The sequence below is a fragment of the Chiloscyllium plagiosum genome, chromosome 20 (genome assembly GCF_004010195.1).
Source record: "Chiloscyllium plagiosum isolate BGI_BamShark_2017 chromosome 20, ASM401019v2, whole genome shotgun sequence".
Classification (NCBI taxonomy): Eukaryota; Metazoa; Chordata; class Chondrichthyes; order Orectolobiformes; family Hemiscylliidae; genus Chiloscyllium; species Chiloscyllium plagiosum.
The window spans coordinates 34,664,121-34,680,902 of NC_057729.1; the positions used below are offsets into that span (position 1 = coordinate 34,664,121).

General features: G+C 39.6%; 1 protein-coding gene across 4 annotated transcripts in view; it reads left to right on the forward strand.

The window, feature by feature from the left end:
- Positions 1-16,782, forward strand: part of LOC122560162 (tyrosine-protein kinase HCK-like) — a 92,945-nt gene that overhangs the window by 48,526 nt on the left and 27,637 nt on the right. For all 4 annotated transcript variants that reach the window (XM_043710496.1, XM_043710498.1, XM_043710499.1 and 1 more), the window contains one exon: positions 4,097-4,279. In XM_043710496.1, coding sequence (XP_043566431.1) covers positions 4,097-4,279 — 183 coding nt within the window. The remainder of the gene's footprint in view (positions 1-4,096; positions 4,280-16,782) is intronic.

Sequence of the window (16,782 nt, forward strand, 5' to 3'; positions counted from 1 at the left end):
ATGCCTTTTGTACCGGATGAATTTTAACAATCGGTGAGTAATTTCATGGTCACTCTTTCTGAGAGCTTTTAAATTCCAATTTTTTTGACAGTTAATTCACTTCAAAGGCCATTAATTGCCATGTTGGGACTGGACCCCAAGTTGCCAGACATTATTTGGACCTCCCGACTACAAGCTCAGTAACATTTATCATGAAACCACCATGTTCCCCTGTGTATTAATAATACTGCATGGGAGACACAGAAGACACCCCCACCAAGTGAGGCATTAAGTCTCTGGTATTGTCCAAGTTGACTCCGCTTGGGATAGCGTACGGCAGAAATGTACTTTCCCTTTTTGAATCAGGAGTCAGAGTTGTACGGCACAGAAACAGACCCTTCGGTCCAACTCGTCCATGCTGACCAGATATCCTAACGTAATCGAGTCACATTTACCAGTACTTGGTCCATATCCCTCTTAAACCCTTCCTATTCATATGCCCATCCAGATGCCTTTTTAAATGTTGCAATTATATCAGCCTCCACCACTTCCTCTGGCAGCCCATTCCACACACTCCTCATCCTCTGCGTGAAAAGTTGTCCATTGGGTCTCTTTAGTATCTTCCCCCCTCACCCTAAACCTATTGCTCTCTAGTTCTGGACTCCCCCACCCCAGGGAAAAGACCTTGTCTATTTATCCTATCCAAGCCCCCCATGATTTCATAAACCTCTATAAGGTCACCCCTCAGCCTCCAAAGCTCCAGGGAAAACTGCCCCAGCCTATTCAGCCTCTCCCTATAGCTCAAATCCTCCAGTCGTGGCAACATCCTTGTAAATCTTTTCTGAACCCTTTCAAGTTTCACAACATCCTTTCAATAGGAAGGAGACTAGAATTGCTTGCAATATTCCAAAGTGGCCTAATCAATGTCCTGTACAACCACAACATGATCTCTCAACTCCTATACTGGATGCTCTGACCAATAAAGGCAAACATACCAAACACCACCTTCACTATTCTATTCACCTGAAACTCTACTTTCAAAGAACTATGCTTTACTCCAAGGTCTCTTTATTCAGCAACACTCCCTCGGACCTTACCATCAAGTGTATAATTCCTGCTCTGATTTGCTTTACAGCACCTCACATTTATCTAAATTAAACTCCATCTGCCACTCCTCAGCCCATTGGCCCATCTGGTCACTATGTCATTGTAATCTGAGGTAATCTTCACTGTCCATACACCACCTCCAGTTTTGGTGTCATCTGCAAGCTTACTAACTATACCTCTGTGTTCACATCCAAATCATTTTTATAAATGATGAAAAATGGTGGATGCAGCAGTGATTCTTGTGACACTCCACTGGTTACAGGCCTCCAGTCTGAAAGATACCATGCAAGAACTGTTTTTTTTTCTTTAAAAAAACACTACATCGAAGAAACTAGCAGGAAACGTGCCACCAAAAGACACGGCGAACAATCACTAGTTTCTGTATATATACAGACAAAGGAGAACACCACTTTGACTGGAACAACACACACCTCCGAGGACAGGTAAAACAAAGACATGCATGTGAATTCTTAGAGGCATGGCATTCAAACCAGAACTCCATCAATACACACACCGATTGAGATCCTATCTACCTTCCCTTGAAAAAAGAACTGGAGATGACATCATCCACCTTAAGAAACCAAGACCTACAAATAGGGAGGTGGGAACATACCACCAGCACTTTACTGGAGGCTCCCACTGATGATGATATTACCTAGTCATGGCGATGAAAGGTCTGAAAACAATCCTTCAAGCTCAGCGAGCTTACTTACCATCAACCTGAGTTACAAATCTTCTCAAATCGCTAACAGATACAGCATGTAAAGTGACTAGTTTATGTGCTGTAAGCTTTCTATGATTTTATTCTCAAAGACTTAATGACACTCTTGGAATGAATGTCAACTTTGATTTTTCAGAGTTTATGGTTGTGCCTCAGACTAGAGATCATCAGCCTCTGCTGATGCCAGTAACTATATTGTAAACAAGGGTTTTAATGTAACAACAGACGTGATCCATTATTTGGAAATGGCTTCCAACGCTGCTGCTATCAGACTTTGTTTGACTGAATACAAAGCAGATCATTGAGGTGAAGTTCTCCAAAATTTCAGACTGTTCTTGAGTTAAGCTGGAGGAGAGTGTTACTGTATCAAGGTGTTCTTTCAGTTCTTTTTTTGTTTTAAAAGCTAGAGGGCATAGGTTTAAGGTGAGAGGGGAAAGATTTAAAAGGCGCCTAAGGGGCAGCTTTTTAAAGAAGAGGGTGGTATGCATTTGGAATGAGCTGCCAGTGGAAGTGGTGGAAACTGATAAAATTTTAACATTTTTAAAAGGCATCTGGATGGGTTTATGAATAGGAAGGGTTTAAGAGGGATATGAACCAAATGCTGGCAAATGGGACTAGATTTATATAGGATATCTGGTTGGAATTGATGAGTTGGACTGAAGTGTCTGTTCCCATGCTGTACAACTCTGACTCTATCTATTTTTATTTTAGCTTTTCAGCATCTGTGGGCAACTTTTTTTCTTAAATACAGAAGCGATGACTATACTGTGTCATTATTTTGTTTGCACTAATTCCCTTCTTAGGATAAAGATTTGCCTGAATAAGAGTGGAAAATACCAAAATGTCTTCCACATATTTGAAAGACATTGCTTAAATCTAAAGGAAGTACAAATGAAAATTATTAAAAATGTATAAGCTGATTATGACCATAATGCCTTTTGGAGAGCAGTGAAGAATGGTTGATTCCAGACTGATCCTTTTGTCCCCCTGTGAAGTTTGTTGTTTGAATTAATAACTCTGCTTGTAGAAAAAGAATCTTATGTTTTGCCGCTGAATGGAGTCCTGACTTTGACTCCCATCACAGATGACCAAATTGAAGTGCAATTAAATCTGGGATTAAAAGCTAGTCTAATGGCAACTGGATAACAGATGTCAATCGTTGGAAAGTGCATCTAATTTATTAATGCCCTTTTGAGAAAGAGCAATCTCCTGTTTTTTTTTAAACTGGTCTAATGCAAGGCTCTCAGAAGTATGGTTGACTCCTAACAGTCCCTTTTGAAATGACTTGGCAAACCACTTAGTTTGAGGGCAAGTAGGGTTGTGCAACAATGCCAACCTTGCCAATGATGCCAACGTCACTCAAGAATACAGGAAGAAAAGTATGTTCATAGTTAATTATTATCTCAACTCATCATTAATGAGAAGGTGTTGAAGCTCAGTGACTAATGTCACTGCTTCTGAGTGAAAGATCCTATGCCCTAGTCTAGGATTTATTGCCTGTGGAAGAAATGTTCATGTCCAATTTCAACACGCTGGTGACCAGCCTGTTAATCCTATGAAGATACACCAATAGTGAGAGTGGGACACATTCCTGGTCAGCCATGTGATGGAAAGAAACTGGGGTCTATACTATCATCACTATTCTTAGTTCTAATCCATAGCATGTGTGAATGTGTATGTTGCCACAGCAGCTTTGATCTGTTGGGAGACAGTTGTCTCAGTTGCCTAGACTACCAGTGTCAATCAGTTTGGTGCTAACAGGATTGGATTTGATCCCTGTTCCAGCTGGGATAGATTCCAGACCTTCCTTCCTTGCCCTACCCATGGTTGATCTGTCTTCAGGCAGAGCATTTTTAAAAATAAATCTTTCCAACATTTCCAAAGAGGAAAAAAGTGCATGCAAAGATATGAATCAGGCATTCTAAGTCAGCTGGAAGATTGGAGTTTTCCTCCAGGGAAACTGCAGAACAGCACTAATGGTAACTTGACTGTTCTCCAATAACTTCTGGAAAATAGCCAAGAATTATTTTTAAAAGCCAAAGAAAAGCTGTCGTTACCTTTGCTAGGAGGAAGTGTATTTGTTTATTAAGTGCAAAGACCCAGTGAAGTAAGAAAATGTCCTGTGACTCAAAGATGCACACTAGCAATCTGCAATTGCTGAATTTAAGATAAACTTTGAAGTCAGTTGAGCACTGTTTCTGTGAAGAAAATGTAATAAGTAATCCTGATGCTCTCTTTGAAAGTTGAAATTCAGACTTTGCTGATGGGACAAATATTTAACTTTTTCAGCTACATACAACAACCATACCAAAGTCGCTGTGAAAACGATGAAGCCGGGCAGCATGTCTGTGGATGCCTTCCTCATGGAAGCTAACCTCATGAAGTCTCTTCAGCATGATAAGCTGGTACGGCTTAATGCTGTGGTAACAAAGGAAGAACCGATATACATCATTACAGAATACATGGCCAAAGGTAATATGCTGCTACTATTTATACAGCTCTTTCTTGCTTTCAGGTGTTTTGAAAATCTTTGGGTTCAGTGATGATATCATTCCTGAGGGAGGTTTGCAGGACTTTGTACAATTGTATTTGCTCCAATTACTTCACAATACTTAAGCACACATGCAGAATAAAGCCTATTTTTAAGATTTAATCCAATATGTTCACCCTTGCAGCTCACATCTACTTCTACCAGGTTTAATTACTTGACTGTTCTGAAATATTGCAATTTCTGGGTAACCAACTGATGTTTATCAGGCAACTGGAGATTTTCAATTCAAAGCAAGCCACTTTCCATTGTGGTTTTATCAATGTGCAAACATAATATGAGCATTGTTATCCTTCATATGCACTGTCAAACAAGAGTTGCCTACTGCTAAATATTCTCCTGTCTTTTCAGTTACGTTCTTAATTCAAACAGATTGGCTACTTGACATGACTGGTTTGAATTTCTTTGTAATCTTGAATGATCTCATGACAGAAACATTAGACATTCAGGCCTCCCACTGCCCGTTCACCCCAGACTCCTTTTTCTGAACACCACAAAGGCTGCTGGCTAGCAGTTCAATTATTGGTGACTCCAGGGACCATCAAAGAGATTATCTGTTTCCACCTTTGCAACATTGACCAAAACTATCTGTCTCGGTGTACACAATACAACCTCGATTATCCAAACATCAATTATCCGACTTTAGGATTATCTGAAAAAGATCTCAAGATCCTGTAAAAATGGCGTTAGGCCACTTAGTATTCAGATATCAATTAAACGGCATAATGGCGTGCATTGTTGGATAACTGAGAAATGTCCGATAACCACTACTCAAATTACCACTTGTTAATGATTGGACCGGTTATCCGTTAAACGGCATTAAGGTGTGCATTGCCGGATAGCCGAGAAATGTTTAGATAACTGGCACTCATAAATTACAACTTGTTTACGATCAGATCAATTATCCGAACAAAATATTCCCTGCCCGTCTTGCTCAGATAATCGAGGTTCTACTGTATCTGCATTACCTCAAAACTTAGCTATTCTGTTTTCTACGCTCTACCCTTGAGGTCGTCCAAAACACTGCACGTGTTTTAATGTACTAAGTCCCATTCACACATCACCCTGCTTGCTGACCTCCATTTGGATTTTTTTCAAAGTTCTCATCCTGTTTTTCAAATTGTTGCATGGCATCACCCTTTCCTGCCTTTAATCTGCTACAACCCATTGAAATATCTCTGTTCTTCCAATCGTGGTCTCTTGCATATCCTTGATTTTTAATTACACCACCATGGGCAGTCATAACCCCAGTTGCCATAACATTAAACTTCCCCATCTCATCTTCCTCTCCTCCTTTTGTAATGTTCCATGGATTACCTCTTTAATCTCGTTTTTGGCCATCAGATTGAAAATCTCCTTGCACGCCTCCATTTCAAAATTTGTTTGATAACACTCCTGTAAAGGGCTATGTTTGCATACCAGCTGTGGTTTGTGGTTGTAACACCCTTTCTGGAAGATGGCCACCAATCCCAATATGCTTTGAATAAAAATTTTATACCTTTTTTAGAATTTATGGAAATTATTTATATAGTTTGCAAATCAGAAAATAAGTAATGAATAATACTCGGGTGTTTGAGGAAAAAAAGTTTTGTTAGCCATTTCATTACCAGTTATGCCTGAGAATCGTGTTACTAAATTTAGCCTCAATAAATCAGAACTCTATGAATACTCCGTGGAAAAACATTATTTTGAATTGTGTACTTTTTGAATACCATTGCTTTGGCACAATGTATTTTAAATCTTCAATCGTGCTTATGAGAGAGCAATTCGATTGCATGTATGAAATAAAAGATTCTATCAGCCATGACTTGTGGAAGTGTTTAATCTTTTAAAAAAAAAAGTGGTCCCTATGCTCCCAGAGGGTGGTTCTGTTAAAGAGATGACTGGTGGTGAGTTTATTGTGCAGGTCATCATGCCTCTGGTGACGGACGAGAGGCAAAGTCATGAAGGTGTGACAACCTCCGACAATGCGGGAATTGACCTTCCGCTGTTGGTGTCACCCTAAATTGCAAACCAGCTGTCTCGTGCACAGAGCTAACCAGCCTCTGGTGTCAATAGAACAGTAATAGTGTGCTCTGGTACAATGTTGCTTTATTTAGAGTCACGCCATTGAGAAGTGTCAGAAGCTGTTTGCCTTATTTGATGTTAACTGTCATGGTGTTTATTGCAAGTAACAAGTGCATGTCAACAAAGCATTCATGTTAACACACTCTGGCTGATACCATCTGAGTTTTTGATGTGTAGCTGTTTTGCAATAAAATTCAGCAACTGCATACTCCCACATACTGTATATTGTAACTTGAAATTTAATGGCGTAGGCTACAGAATGAAGGGATTTGGGAGAGTTTGTCCATGAATCACAAAGCTAACTTCCTAGTTCATTGGGTAATAGGGATGGCACATGGAATGTTGGCCTTTATTTCAAAGGGAATGGAAGGGAGGATTTTCTAAAACTATACGAGGTGCTAGTCATACCTCAGCTGTAACACTGTATGGTTTTTGAGCCTGATATCTAAGGAAAGATATTGGATTGGAAGGAGCAGTCTAGAAGAGGTGCACTAAGCCAACACTGGATATGGAGGAAGTGTCTAATGGGGAGAAGTTGAATAAGTTGGGCCTATACTCCTTGGAGTATAAAAGCATGAAGTGTTTTTTTTACTATTCACTTGTAGGGCATGGGTGTCGCTGGCTGGCCAGCACTTATTGTCCATCCCTAGTTGCTCTTGAAAAGGTGATTGTGAACTGCTGCAGTCCACATGCTGCAAGTTGACCCACAATATCTTGAGGGAAGGAATTCCTGTATTTTGACCCAGTGGCAGTGAAAGAATGGCAATATATTTCCAAGTCAGGAAGATGAGTGGCTTTGAGGGGAACTTTAATCAGCTGGTGGTACTCCCACATATCAGTTGCCATTTTTCTTCTTGAAGTGGCCATGGGTTTGGAAAGTGGTGTCTAAAGATGAATTTCTGCTGAACATTGAGTCAATAGTAGTAGCAGTGTGTACTGAGCCTCAGTGGTAGAGGGAGTGAATGCTTGTGGATGTAATGCCACAATATTGATATTGCTTTGTTCTGGATGGTGTCAAGTTTCCTCCGTTTTGTTGGCACTGCACTCCTCTAGGGAAGTAGAGAGTATTCCATCTTACTCCTGACTTGTGCCTTGTAGCTGGTTGACAGAATTTGGGGAGTCAGGAGGAGAGTTACTCACCATAATGTTGTTAGCCTCTGAAGTGTGCATACAAGACACTCTGAGGACTTGACGAGCTCAATGCAGAATGATTTGGAGATGCCAGTGTTGGACTGGGGTGTACAAAGTTAAAAATCTCAACACCAGGTTACAGTCCAACAGGTTTAATTGGAAGCACACTAGCTTTCGGAGCAACGCTTCTTCACCTGATGGAGCGTCGCTCCGAAAGCTAGCGTGCTTCCAATTAAACCTGTTGGACTATAACCTGGTGTTGTGATTTTTAATTCTATGCAGAATGGTTGTTTTTCCCTTATGGGAAAATCGAGGACTAGAGGGCATAGTTTCAAAACCAAGGGTCGTATGTTTAAGACACAGATGAGGAGGAATTCTTCTGAGGATAGTGAGTCTGTAGAATTCTTTACCACAAAAGTCTATTGAGGATGTGTAATTAAATACACAAGGCTATGAGAAACTTTTTTTTTGGAATCGGTAAGGGAATAAAGTGCTACAGGGAAAAGGTAGGAAATTGGAGTAGAGGATTATCAGATCAGAATAGACTCTGGCCTATTTCTCCTATTTCTTCTTGTCTTATTCTACCCAGCTGTTTGTCTTTTTTGAGACCATAAAGAGCAGAAATTTCCCTCTGGTGTTTCTTGAGATATTTTATCAAAGAACCTCCTGTTTTTCTTAACTTTGTAACAACAAGAAATAAGCCAGTTGCACATTACTAAGCCAGGCCTTTAAATTGCCATAGCCATAGAATTTCCACAGTTGGCTGGAGGAAAAAAGTAAATCCAGCCATTTCTTGGAGGAAGCTGTTCACTTGATGCTATGTGTAATACACCGTTTTAAAGCTGTTTCTCCTATGTGTAAAAAGTGAACAGCAACAGCCTGGATTTATATAGCATCTTTAACATGGAAAAATATCCTCTGGTTCCACAATAGTGAACTTGGTAAAATGTGGCATTTTGCTAAAGGTGATATTAAGAAGATGATCAAAGAGGTGAATTTGACGACATGTCCTCAAATCTAAGGGAGAATTTGAGGAATATTTAGCACTTTTAACCTAGGTGTAGGCCATGCAGCCTCTATCTTGTTCCACTACATAGTTATTCTATGGGTGATCTCTTCGTTCAATTTATCTATCCGTCTCAATTCTGTAACCTTTTTAATACCCTTCCCTAACACAAATTTGTCATCCTTGGTTAGATTTTAATTTTTTTTTTTAATTTGTTTAACAGCAACGTTATGGGGAGTCAACAATGCCCAGGGTTGGGAAGGAGATGGAATGTTTGTGTGGAAGGACACCATTCAACCCATTGTCTGTACTGGCTCTCTGGTCGTTTTAACCTAGTGCCACACTCCTGATGTTTCCTGTGCACGCTGACTGATTATTTTAAATAGGTTCAGTTGAGACATTGTTTCTATTTTGATCACACTTCCAGGGTGTGCATTCCAGACCCTGAATACTCTATGTCTGGAAAAGGGTTTTTCTGACATTGCGTTTTGATTGATTAGATTTTGATTAGATTCCCTACGGTGTGGAAACGGGCCCTTCGGCCCAACCAGTCCACACCGACCCTCCGAAGAGTAACCCACTCAAACCCATTTCCCTCTGAAAAATGCACCTAACACTATGGGCAATTTAGCATGGACGCTTCACCTAACCTGCATGTCTTTGTACTGTGGGAGGAAACCAGAGCACCTGAAGGAAACCCACACGAACACTGAGAGAATGTGCAAACTCCACACAGACAGTTGCCCGAGGCTGGAATCAAACCCGGACCCCTGGTGCTGTGAGGCTGCAGTGCAAACCACTGAGCCACCGTGCTGCCAAAATTGTTCTTTTGCAAAACAATTTAAAACTATGCCCTCTGGTTCTCAAACCATTAACCAGTTGGAAGTTTGTCCCTGTCCACTCATGATTTTAATAACTTCTAATAACTCTTTGTTTTCCTTGGAGAGGGGAAGACTATCTCATTGTCTCCAGTCTTTCCTCATAAATGAAGTGTCTCACCCTGGAACCATTCCCAAACCTCTTCTGCACTCACTTCAGTCTGTTTTGCATCCTTCCTATACTGTGGCACTTAGAACTGTACACAATACTCCTCCAATTAAGGTCTAAACAGTGTCTTGTGTAAGTTAATCATAACATCCCTGTACTTAAATCTATGCCTTTATTTATGAAGCCTAGAATACGATGTTTCATTAATAGCTCTCTTGTAGTCCTGTGCCTTAAATGAATTGCATAAATTTCCACCCAGCTGTCTATGCTCTTGCCCACCCTTTAGAATAGTAATCTTCTTTCTTTTACAGACTTTCAATGTCCTCCTTATCAGTGGGGAAGAGGGTGGTAAGCATCATCTTAGTTGTGGCGGACAGGCTGACCAATATCAGGCATGCAGGATTTGAGGTTGGGGAAGGGACTGATTTAAAGACTGGTCCAGAGCCAGCCCAAAACTCTGCATGTCAGTGACTTGAAGACAGACCTTGGGGGCCATGTCTTCAGTGTATATACTGCAATATGGGCCGAAGGCCTGCTGACTCTGCTTGACAACAAATCCAAGCTGGAGTTGACATGAAAGGTCCACATTCCAAAAGAAACCGTCTTAAATGGAGTCAACGATGCATCCTTCTGCTCAGCTATTTACCAGAAGATCTGGGCCATTTTAGACAAATGAGTTACTGGGGTATTCTGTCAGGGTTGCTAAATGAAACAGAAAACATGCTGTTGTACCAATCCCATTTCTCCTTTTCACTTCTTCCTTTCTTTCCTGTTTAAATGTCACTGTAATACCTTCCTTTTATGTTTATTTTTAGAAAGCACCACCCAGTTTTGACTATAAAGAGAATAGACTTTATTTAGGCCATCCAGGACATCCTAACGTTAAGTAGGGCAGCTAACTATTAAGGTCTAATGAACTTGTGTGAGCATCTTAACATATTTCAAATGCCAACAAAAATATAAAAATTGCTAGTAACCTATTTCCCCTAATCTTATTTGCCTGCTTTCTGACAACCACTTTCTAAAAATTAAACTTTGACCACAGTGTCAAAGTCCTCTCTCTTTATGTTTGTGTATACACTGATATGTATTTGTTTAAACTTTCAAAGCAACACACACAGCAAAGATGCTGGGAGCAATAACCTGTTGACTGAAATAAATTTGCATACAGTTCCCTTTTCTGTTGCAGTTTGTGCCTTTCGTAATCATTTTATTTAATGAATCATTAAAGATAGAAGTCACTTAAATGTATAGTCACTTGCCAGACATTGAATATTTTTAACTGCTTTTTTAAAACTATATTTACTCACAACCAACCTAAAGTCTCTTTACGTCTAGAATTCAATTCGCATTAGCTTTCAGTTAATGATGTTGTGTACTTTTAGTCCATTTTGCTCGAAAGTTGAAACACTTTGTTTGACATAATTTTCTGCACTGAATGAATGCTAGTATTGTAGCGATGCTGGATCAACTATGGTATGGCTGGTTTTGGAGAACAAGTCTTCAGCACTACAACTATTGTCTGGACTTGTTATCTTTGCTGGATATGGCACCTTGAGCCATTTCTTGGTGTGTTATGAAGTGAATGGAGTTTGTTGAGAATTGACAATTTTGACATTGGTGTCCTTGTTTGGAGGTTAACTTGGATCATGCACCCATCATTGTAACATTCAATGTCTGTTGCTATCAGGTGGTTAAGAAGCCAAATGTTATACTTGCCTTTTATTAGTTAACCTCATTGCTCTTAAAACTCAATGCCTTATGTTGGAACTGTATAAAAAATATTGGTTAGGCTACAGTTAGCATATTGTGCAATTCTGTAAACCACATTATAGGAAGGGTATAGTAGCACGGGAGAGGGTGCAGAGGTGATTGATTTGATTGGGATGGTCCCCGGGCTGAGGAGTTTAAGAGGAGAGATTGGACAGATTAGGATGTTTTCCTTAAGAGCAGAAGAGATTGAGAGTGGACAGGATTGAGATATCTTAATTGAGAGGGATAGACCGGAAACACCTCTTTTCTCCTTCTCCCTCTCCTCTCTCTCTCTCTCTCTCTTCTGAATGGGTTCAGAAAAGATTTACAAATTGTTGCCAGGGTTGGAAGATTTGAGCTATTGGAGATGCTGAATAGGCTGGGGTGTTTTCCCAGAGGGTCGGAGATTGAGGGGTGAACTTAGAGAAGTTTATAAAATTATGAAGGGCATTGATAGGGTGAATAGGGTAGGGGAGCCCAAAATTAGGGGGTATAGGTTTAAGGTGAGAGGGGAAAGATTTCACAGGGACCCAAGGGGCAACGTTTCATGTAGAAGGTGGTATGTATATGGAATGAGCTGCCAGAAGAGGTGATGGAGGCTGGTACAAATATTTTAAAAGACATCTGGATGGGTATATAAATAGGAAGGGTTTAGAGGGATATCTGCCAAATGCTTGCAGATGGGACTAGGTGAATGTAGAATATCTGTTTGTTTGGTGTGGATGAGTTGGACCAAAGCATTTGTTTATGTCTGTACATCTCTTTGACTCTATAATGGTGGGATCAGTGACCAGGGGCATAGATTTTAAGGTAAGGGACAAAGTAGAAAGGGGAAGTGAGGAGAAAATCTTACCCTGAGGGTAATGGGAATCTGGAACTTGCTACCTGTAAGGGTGGTAGAGGCAGAAAACCTCACAACGTGTGTGAAGCATTTAGATGGGCCCTTGCAATGTCAAGACATTAAAGACAATGGGCTAAGTGCTGGTTAGTGAGATTAGAATAGTTGGTTGTTTTTGACCAGTACAGATGTGATGGGCAGATGCACCTTTTTCTGTGCTGTACATTTCTGATTCTGTGACTGAGTCGTGCCAAACTTAAAAAGGAAAAAAATCCTTACCCTGTATTTGGCTGTTTAGCTGGGGTCATATATGTCTAAAGGCTGGTCTTGCTTGGCATCCATTTTATGCCTGAGAAGATTTCCAGAATGGAAAGAAGATTTAAATCATAATTGAAGGTAACTAATTTAAGTAGGAAAGAGTTAAAATTATTTTATCTATTTTAGTTTACAGAGCAATATTATGTGAAAAGTTTCTGGTGGTCTTGTGTTTTACTGGGTATGAAAGCTGTTCAGTGGGTGGATAAAATTGTATCAACCTGATGTTCTTCCAAATAGCTATGTAATAAAAGTGCTAGTGATTTTACTTAGTGGCTAGCTGAACCATAGGATGAGGGAAATGGACTTGGCTCTGTTTTCAATGGAGTCAAATACCTTGTCTGGTTTCATTGTTCATAAACTATCATGAACAATGATCATTTTTGGTCATTTACCGCAGGGTAAAAGCTTCTATCGAGCTATCACAACTAAATCTTCAGAGTGGCAGAAAATGAGACAAAGATAAATCTGATTCCCAGCTGTTGGAGAGAAACTTCTAAAAATTAAATATAGTAGTCATGGAGAAATCCATGGGGATCATCTCAAAATAACTTGAGAAATGGGCAAGTTTGGGCTGCAGTCCATTTTTAAGTCTGGCTCAATTTTACTAAATCCTCACTCTGTCTGACTATAATTATGACAATGTGATCTGCTTCAACCATCAAACTATTCAACTTGGGTACTTATGTCTGTTAAACTGGTAGTCATTTGTTTTTAAAACTGGGTTGAAATTTTTAATAATGAGAAGAAAATGATGCATTTGGTCCAAACCCTTCCATGTTTTAAATTCAAAAGGTAAACCTACTGTACTGGGACATTCATTCCTGCCCCATCCCACCAGTTCATTCCTTCAGTTACACATTGATTTGAGTTATATTCTTTGTATATATCAGGATAATTTATTGTAAATGAACAAGCACTTAATTATTTGCAACCTTGAACAATGTGGAGGAAGATGCAAGTTCCTGTGGTCAGTCAAGAGCGTACATTATGCGCTAGATTTCAGCTTCACTGTTTTCTGCAGTCAGTTTAAACCACAACAGCTGAAACTGCAAGAGGAAATAAAGATTTTATTTTAAATGCATAGAAATGTTTTCAAAAATGTTTTTTTTCTATTTTATCATTTGCTGCAAAAGAAAGTTTCATTGTTTATTCATTTGAGAATCAGTTAGTGTTCAATTTAAAGCATGAAATTGGTGATCATTTTAATGTTTTAAGATATGTTCAGGAGTATTGATTGACAAGCGGGTGAGTGATTTTATTATTTTTGAAGGAAGTTTGAAACACTCTTGATAGTACAGTTAAATACATGAAGCATGTCTAAAAATTGTACTTCAATCTCCAGCTGTCTAAATTGACCATTGATGTTGCATAGTTTAGCTGGTTTCTAATCTAACCAATTAGATAAGATTGTTAGGAGTTTTCATTCATAATTTTAGCTTGTTGCAAATATTTAAATAAACTACATATAAAAGCTTCAAAATTAATGTTATGTTATTACTTATTTCATTCTGAATTAGCCAACAATTATTTATTTGTAATTAAGCATAACTTTATTGCTTGCTAACAATTTATTGAGGGGGAAAAATATAGTTTAAGCAACTCTGGTTTAATTGGAGATTTAAAGTTTGAAATTGCCTCCCGCTTGAGCTCATTTGTCCCATTTACCTTATTCAGAGCAATATGTCATTAATAGAAATTGTAATTAAATTGGACTGAAATGTTAGGGTAGAAATGTTTAACTAATTAGATTTAATTTGTTACCTATTTTAAAATAGGTTAGCATCTCCAATTAGAATAGTTAACAGAACATTTGCACACAATGAAGTATTTGTATTGTGAAAACCCATTTATAACACTTTTATAAAATTCTAAAGCCGTGTATTCCCATTTATAACACTTTTATAAAATTCTAAAGCCGTGTATTTAATATTGATTAGTAAATTAGCAATTGCAACTTTTCATTCTTCCTTCCTTAACTTGCCTTCTACTTCTCAGAAGCTTCAAGTGCTCTTCACTAAATACCCGTGCTCACTGATTACAGATTAAACCATGCCAGTCAGGTGCCAATATCCTGTATCAAATCCTTCCCTCTACTCACTAAACCCTATCCCTGTAACATGAAATCCTATAACCCTCCAATATCTGCTGCAATTTTGGTTTCTTGGGTCTCTAATTTTATTAACCATTTTGCCATTAATGACTACACTTTCAATTACTGGCACCCTAACCTCTGGAATGCCCTTTCTAAATGTTACTGGTGAGTTACCCCTTATTGGTGTTATGGTAGGGGATTTTAACTTTCCAAACATTAACTGGAATTGCCATAATGTTAAGGGTTTAGATGGAGAGGAATTTGAGTGTACAAGAAAATTTTCTGATTCAGTATGTGGATGTACCTACTAGAGAAGGTGCAAAACTTGATCATCTCTTGGGAAATAAGGCAGGGCAGGGGACTGAGGTGTCAGTGTGAGAGCACTTTGGGGTCAGCGACCATAATTCCATTAGATTTAAAATAGTGATGGAAAAGGATAGACCAGATTGAAAAGTTGAAATTCTAAATTGGAGAAAGGCCAATTTTGACGGTATTAGGCAAGAACTTTCAAAAGCTGATTGGGGGCAGATGTTTGCAGGTAAAGGGACGGCTAGAAAATGGGAAGCCTTCAGAAATGAGAATCCAGAGAGAATATATTCCTGTTCTGGTAGGTGTAGGGAATGATGGATGACTAAAGAAATTGAGGGTTGGTTAAGAAAAAAAAAAGGAAGCATATGTCAGGTATAGACAGGATAGATCAAGTGAATCCTTAGAGTATAAAGTTAGTAGGACTTTCTTAAAGAAATCAGGAGGGCAAAAAGGGGACATGAGGTAGCTTTGGCAAATAGAATTAAGGAGAATCCAAAGGGGTTTTACAAATACGTTAAGGACAAAAGGGTAACTAGGGAGAAAAATAGGGCCCCTCAAAGATCAGGATGGCAGCTTTTGTGTGGAACCGCAGAAAATGGGGGAGATACTAAACAAGTATTTTGCATCAGTATTTACTGTTGGAAAGGATATGGAAGATATAGACTGTAGGGAACAAGATGGGGCCATCTTGCAAAATGTCCATGTTACAGAGGAGGAAGTGCTGGATGTCTTGAAATGCATAAAAGTGGATAAATCCCCAGGACCTGACCAAGTGTAGCCTGGAACTCTGTGGGAAGCTAGAGAAGTGACTGCTGGGCCCCTTTTTGAGATATTTGTATCATCGATAGTCACAGGTGAGGTGCCGGAAGACTGGAAGTGGGCTAACGTGCCACTGTTTAAGAAGGGTGGTAAGGACACGCCAGGGAACTATAGACCAGTGAGCCTGACGTCAGTGGTGGTCAATTTGTTGGAGGGAATCCTGAGGGACAGGATGTACATGTATTTGGAAAGGCAAGGACTGATTAGGGATAGTCAACATGGCTTTGTGTGAGGGGAAATCATGTCTCTCAAACTTGATTGAATTTTTTGTAGTAACAAAGAGGATTAATGAGGGCAGAGCAGTAGATGTGATCTATATGGACTTCAATAGGGTGTTCAACAAAGTTCCCCATGGGACACTGATTAGCAAGGTTAGATCTCACTGAGTACAGGAAGAACTTGCCATTTGGATACAGAACTGGCTCAAAGGTAGAAGACCGTCCTCTGGTGGTGGAGGGTTGTTTTTCTGACTGGAGGTCTGTGACCAGTGGAGTGCCATAAGGATCAGTGCTGGGTACTCTACTTTTTGTCATTTACGTAAATGATTTGGATGTGAGCATGAGAGGTACAGTTAGTAAGTTTGCAGATGACACCAAAATTGGAGGAATGGTGGACAGCAAAGAGGGTTACCTCAGATTACAACAGGATCTTGATGAGATGGGTCAATGGGCTGAGAAGTGGCAGATGGAGTTTAATTCAGATAAATGCGAGGTGCTGCATTTGGGAAAGCAAATTTTAGCAGGACTTGTACGCTTAATGGCAAGGTCTTAGGTTGTGTTGCTGAACAAAGAGACCTTGGAATGCAGGTTCATAGTTCCTTGAAAGTGGAGTTGCAGGTATATATGATAGTGAAGAAGGCGTTTGGTATGCTTTCCTTTACTGGTCAGAGTATTTTGTACAGGAGTTGGGAGGTCATGTTGTGGTTGTACAGGTCATTGGTTAGGCCACTGTTGGAATATTGCATGCAATTCTGTCTCCTTCCTATCGGAAGGATATTGTGAAACTTGAAAGGGTTCCGAAAAGATTTCCAAGGATGTTGCCAGGGTTGGAGGATCAGAGCTATAAGAAGAGGCTGAACAGGCTGGGGCTGTTTTCCCTGGAACGTCTG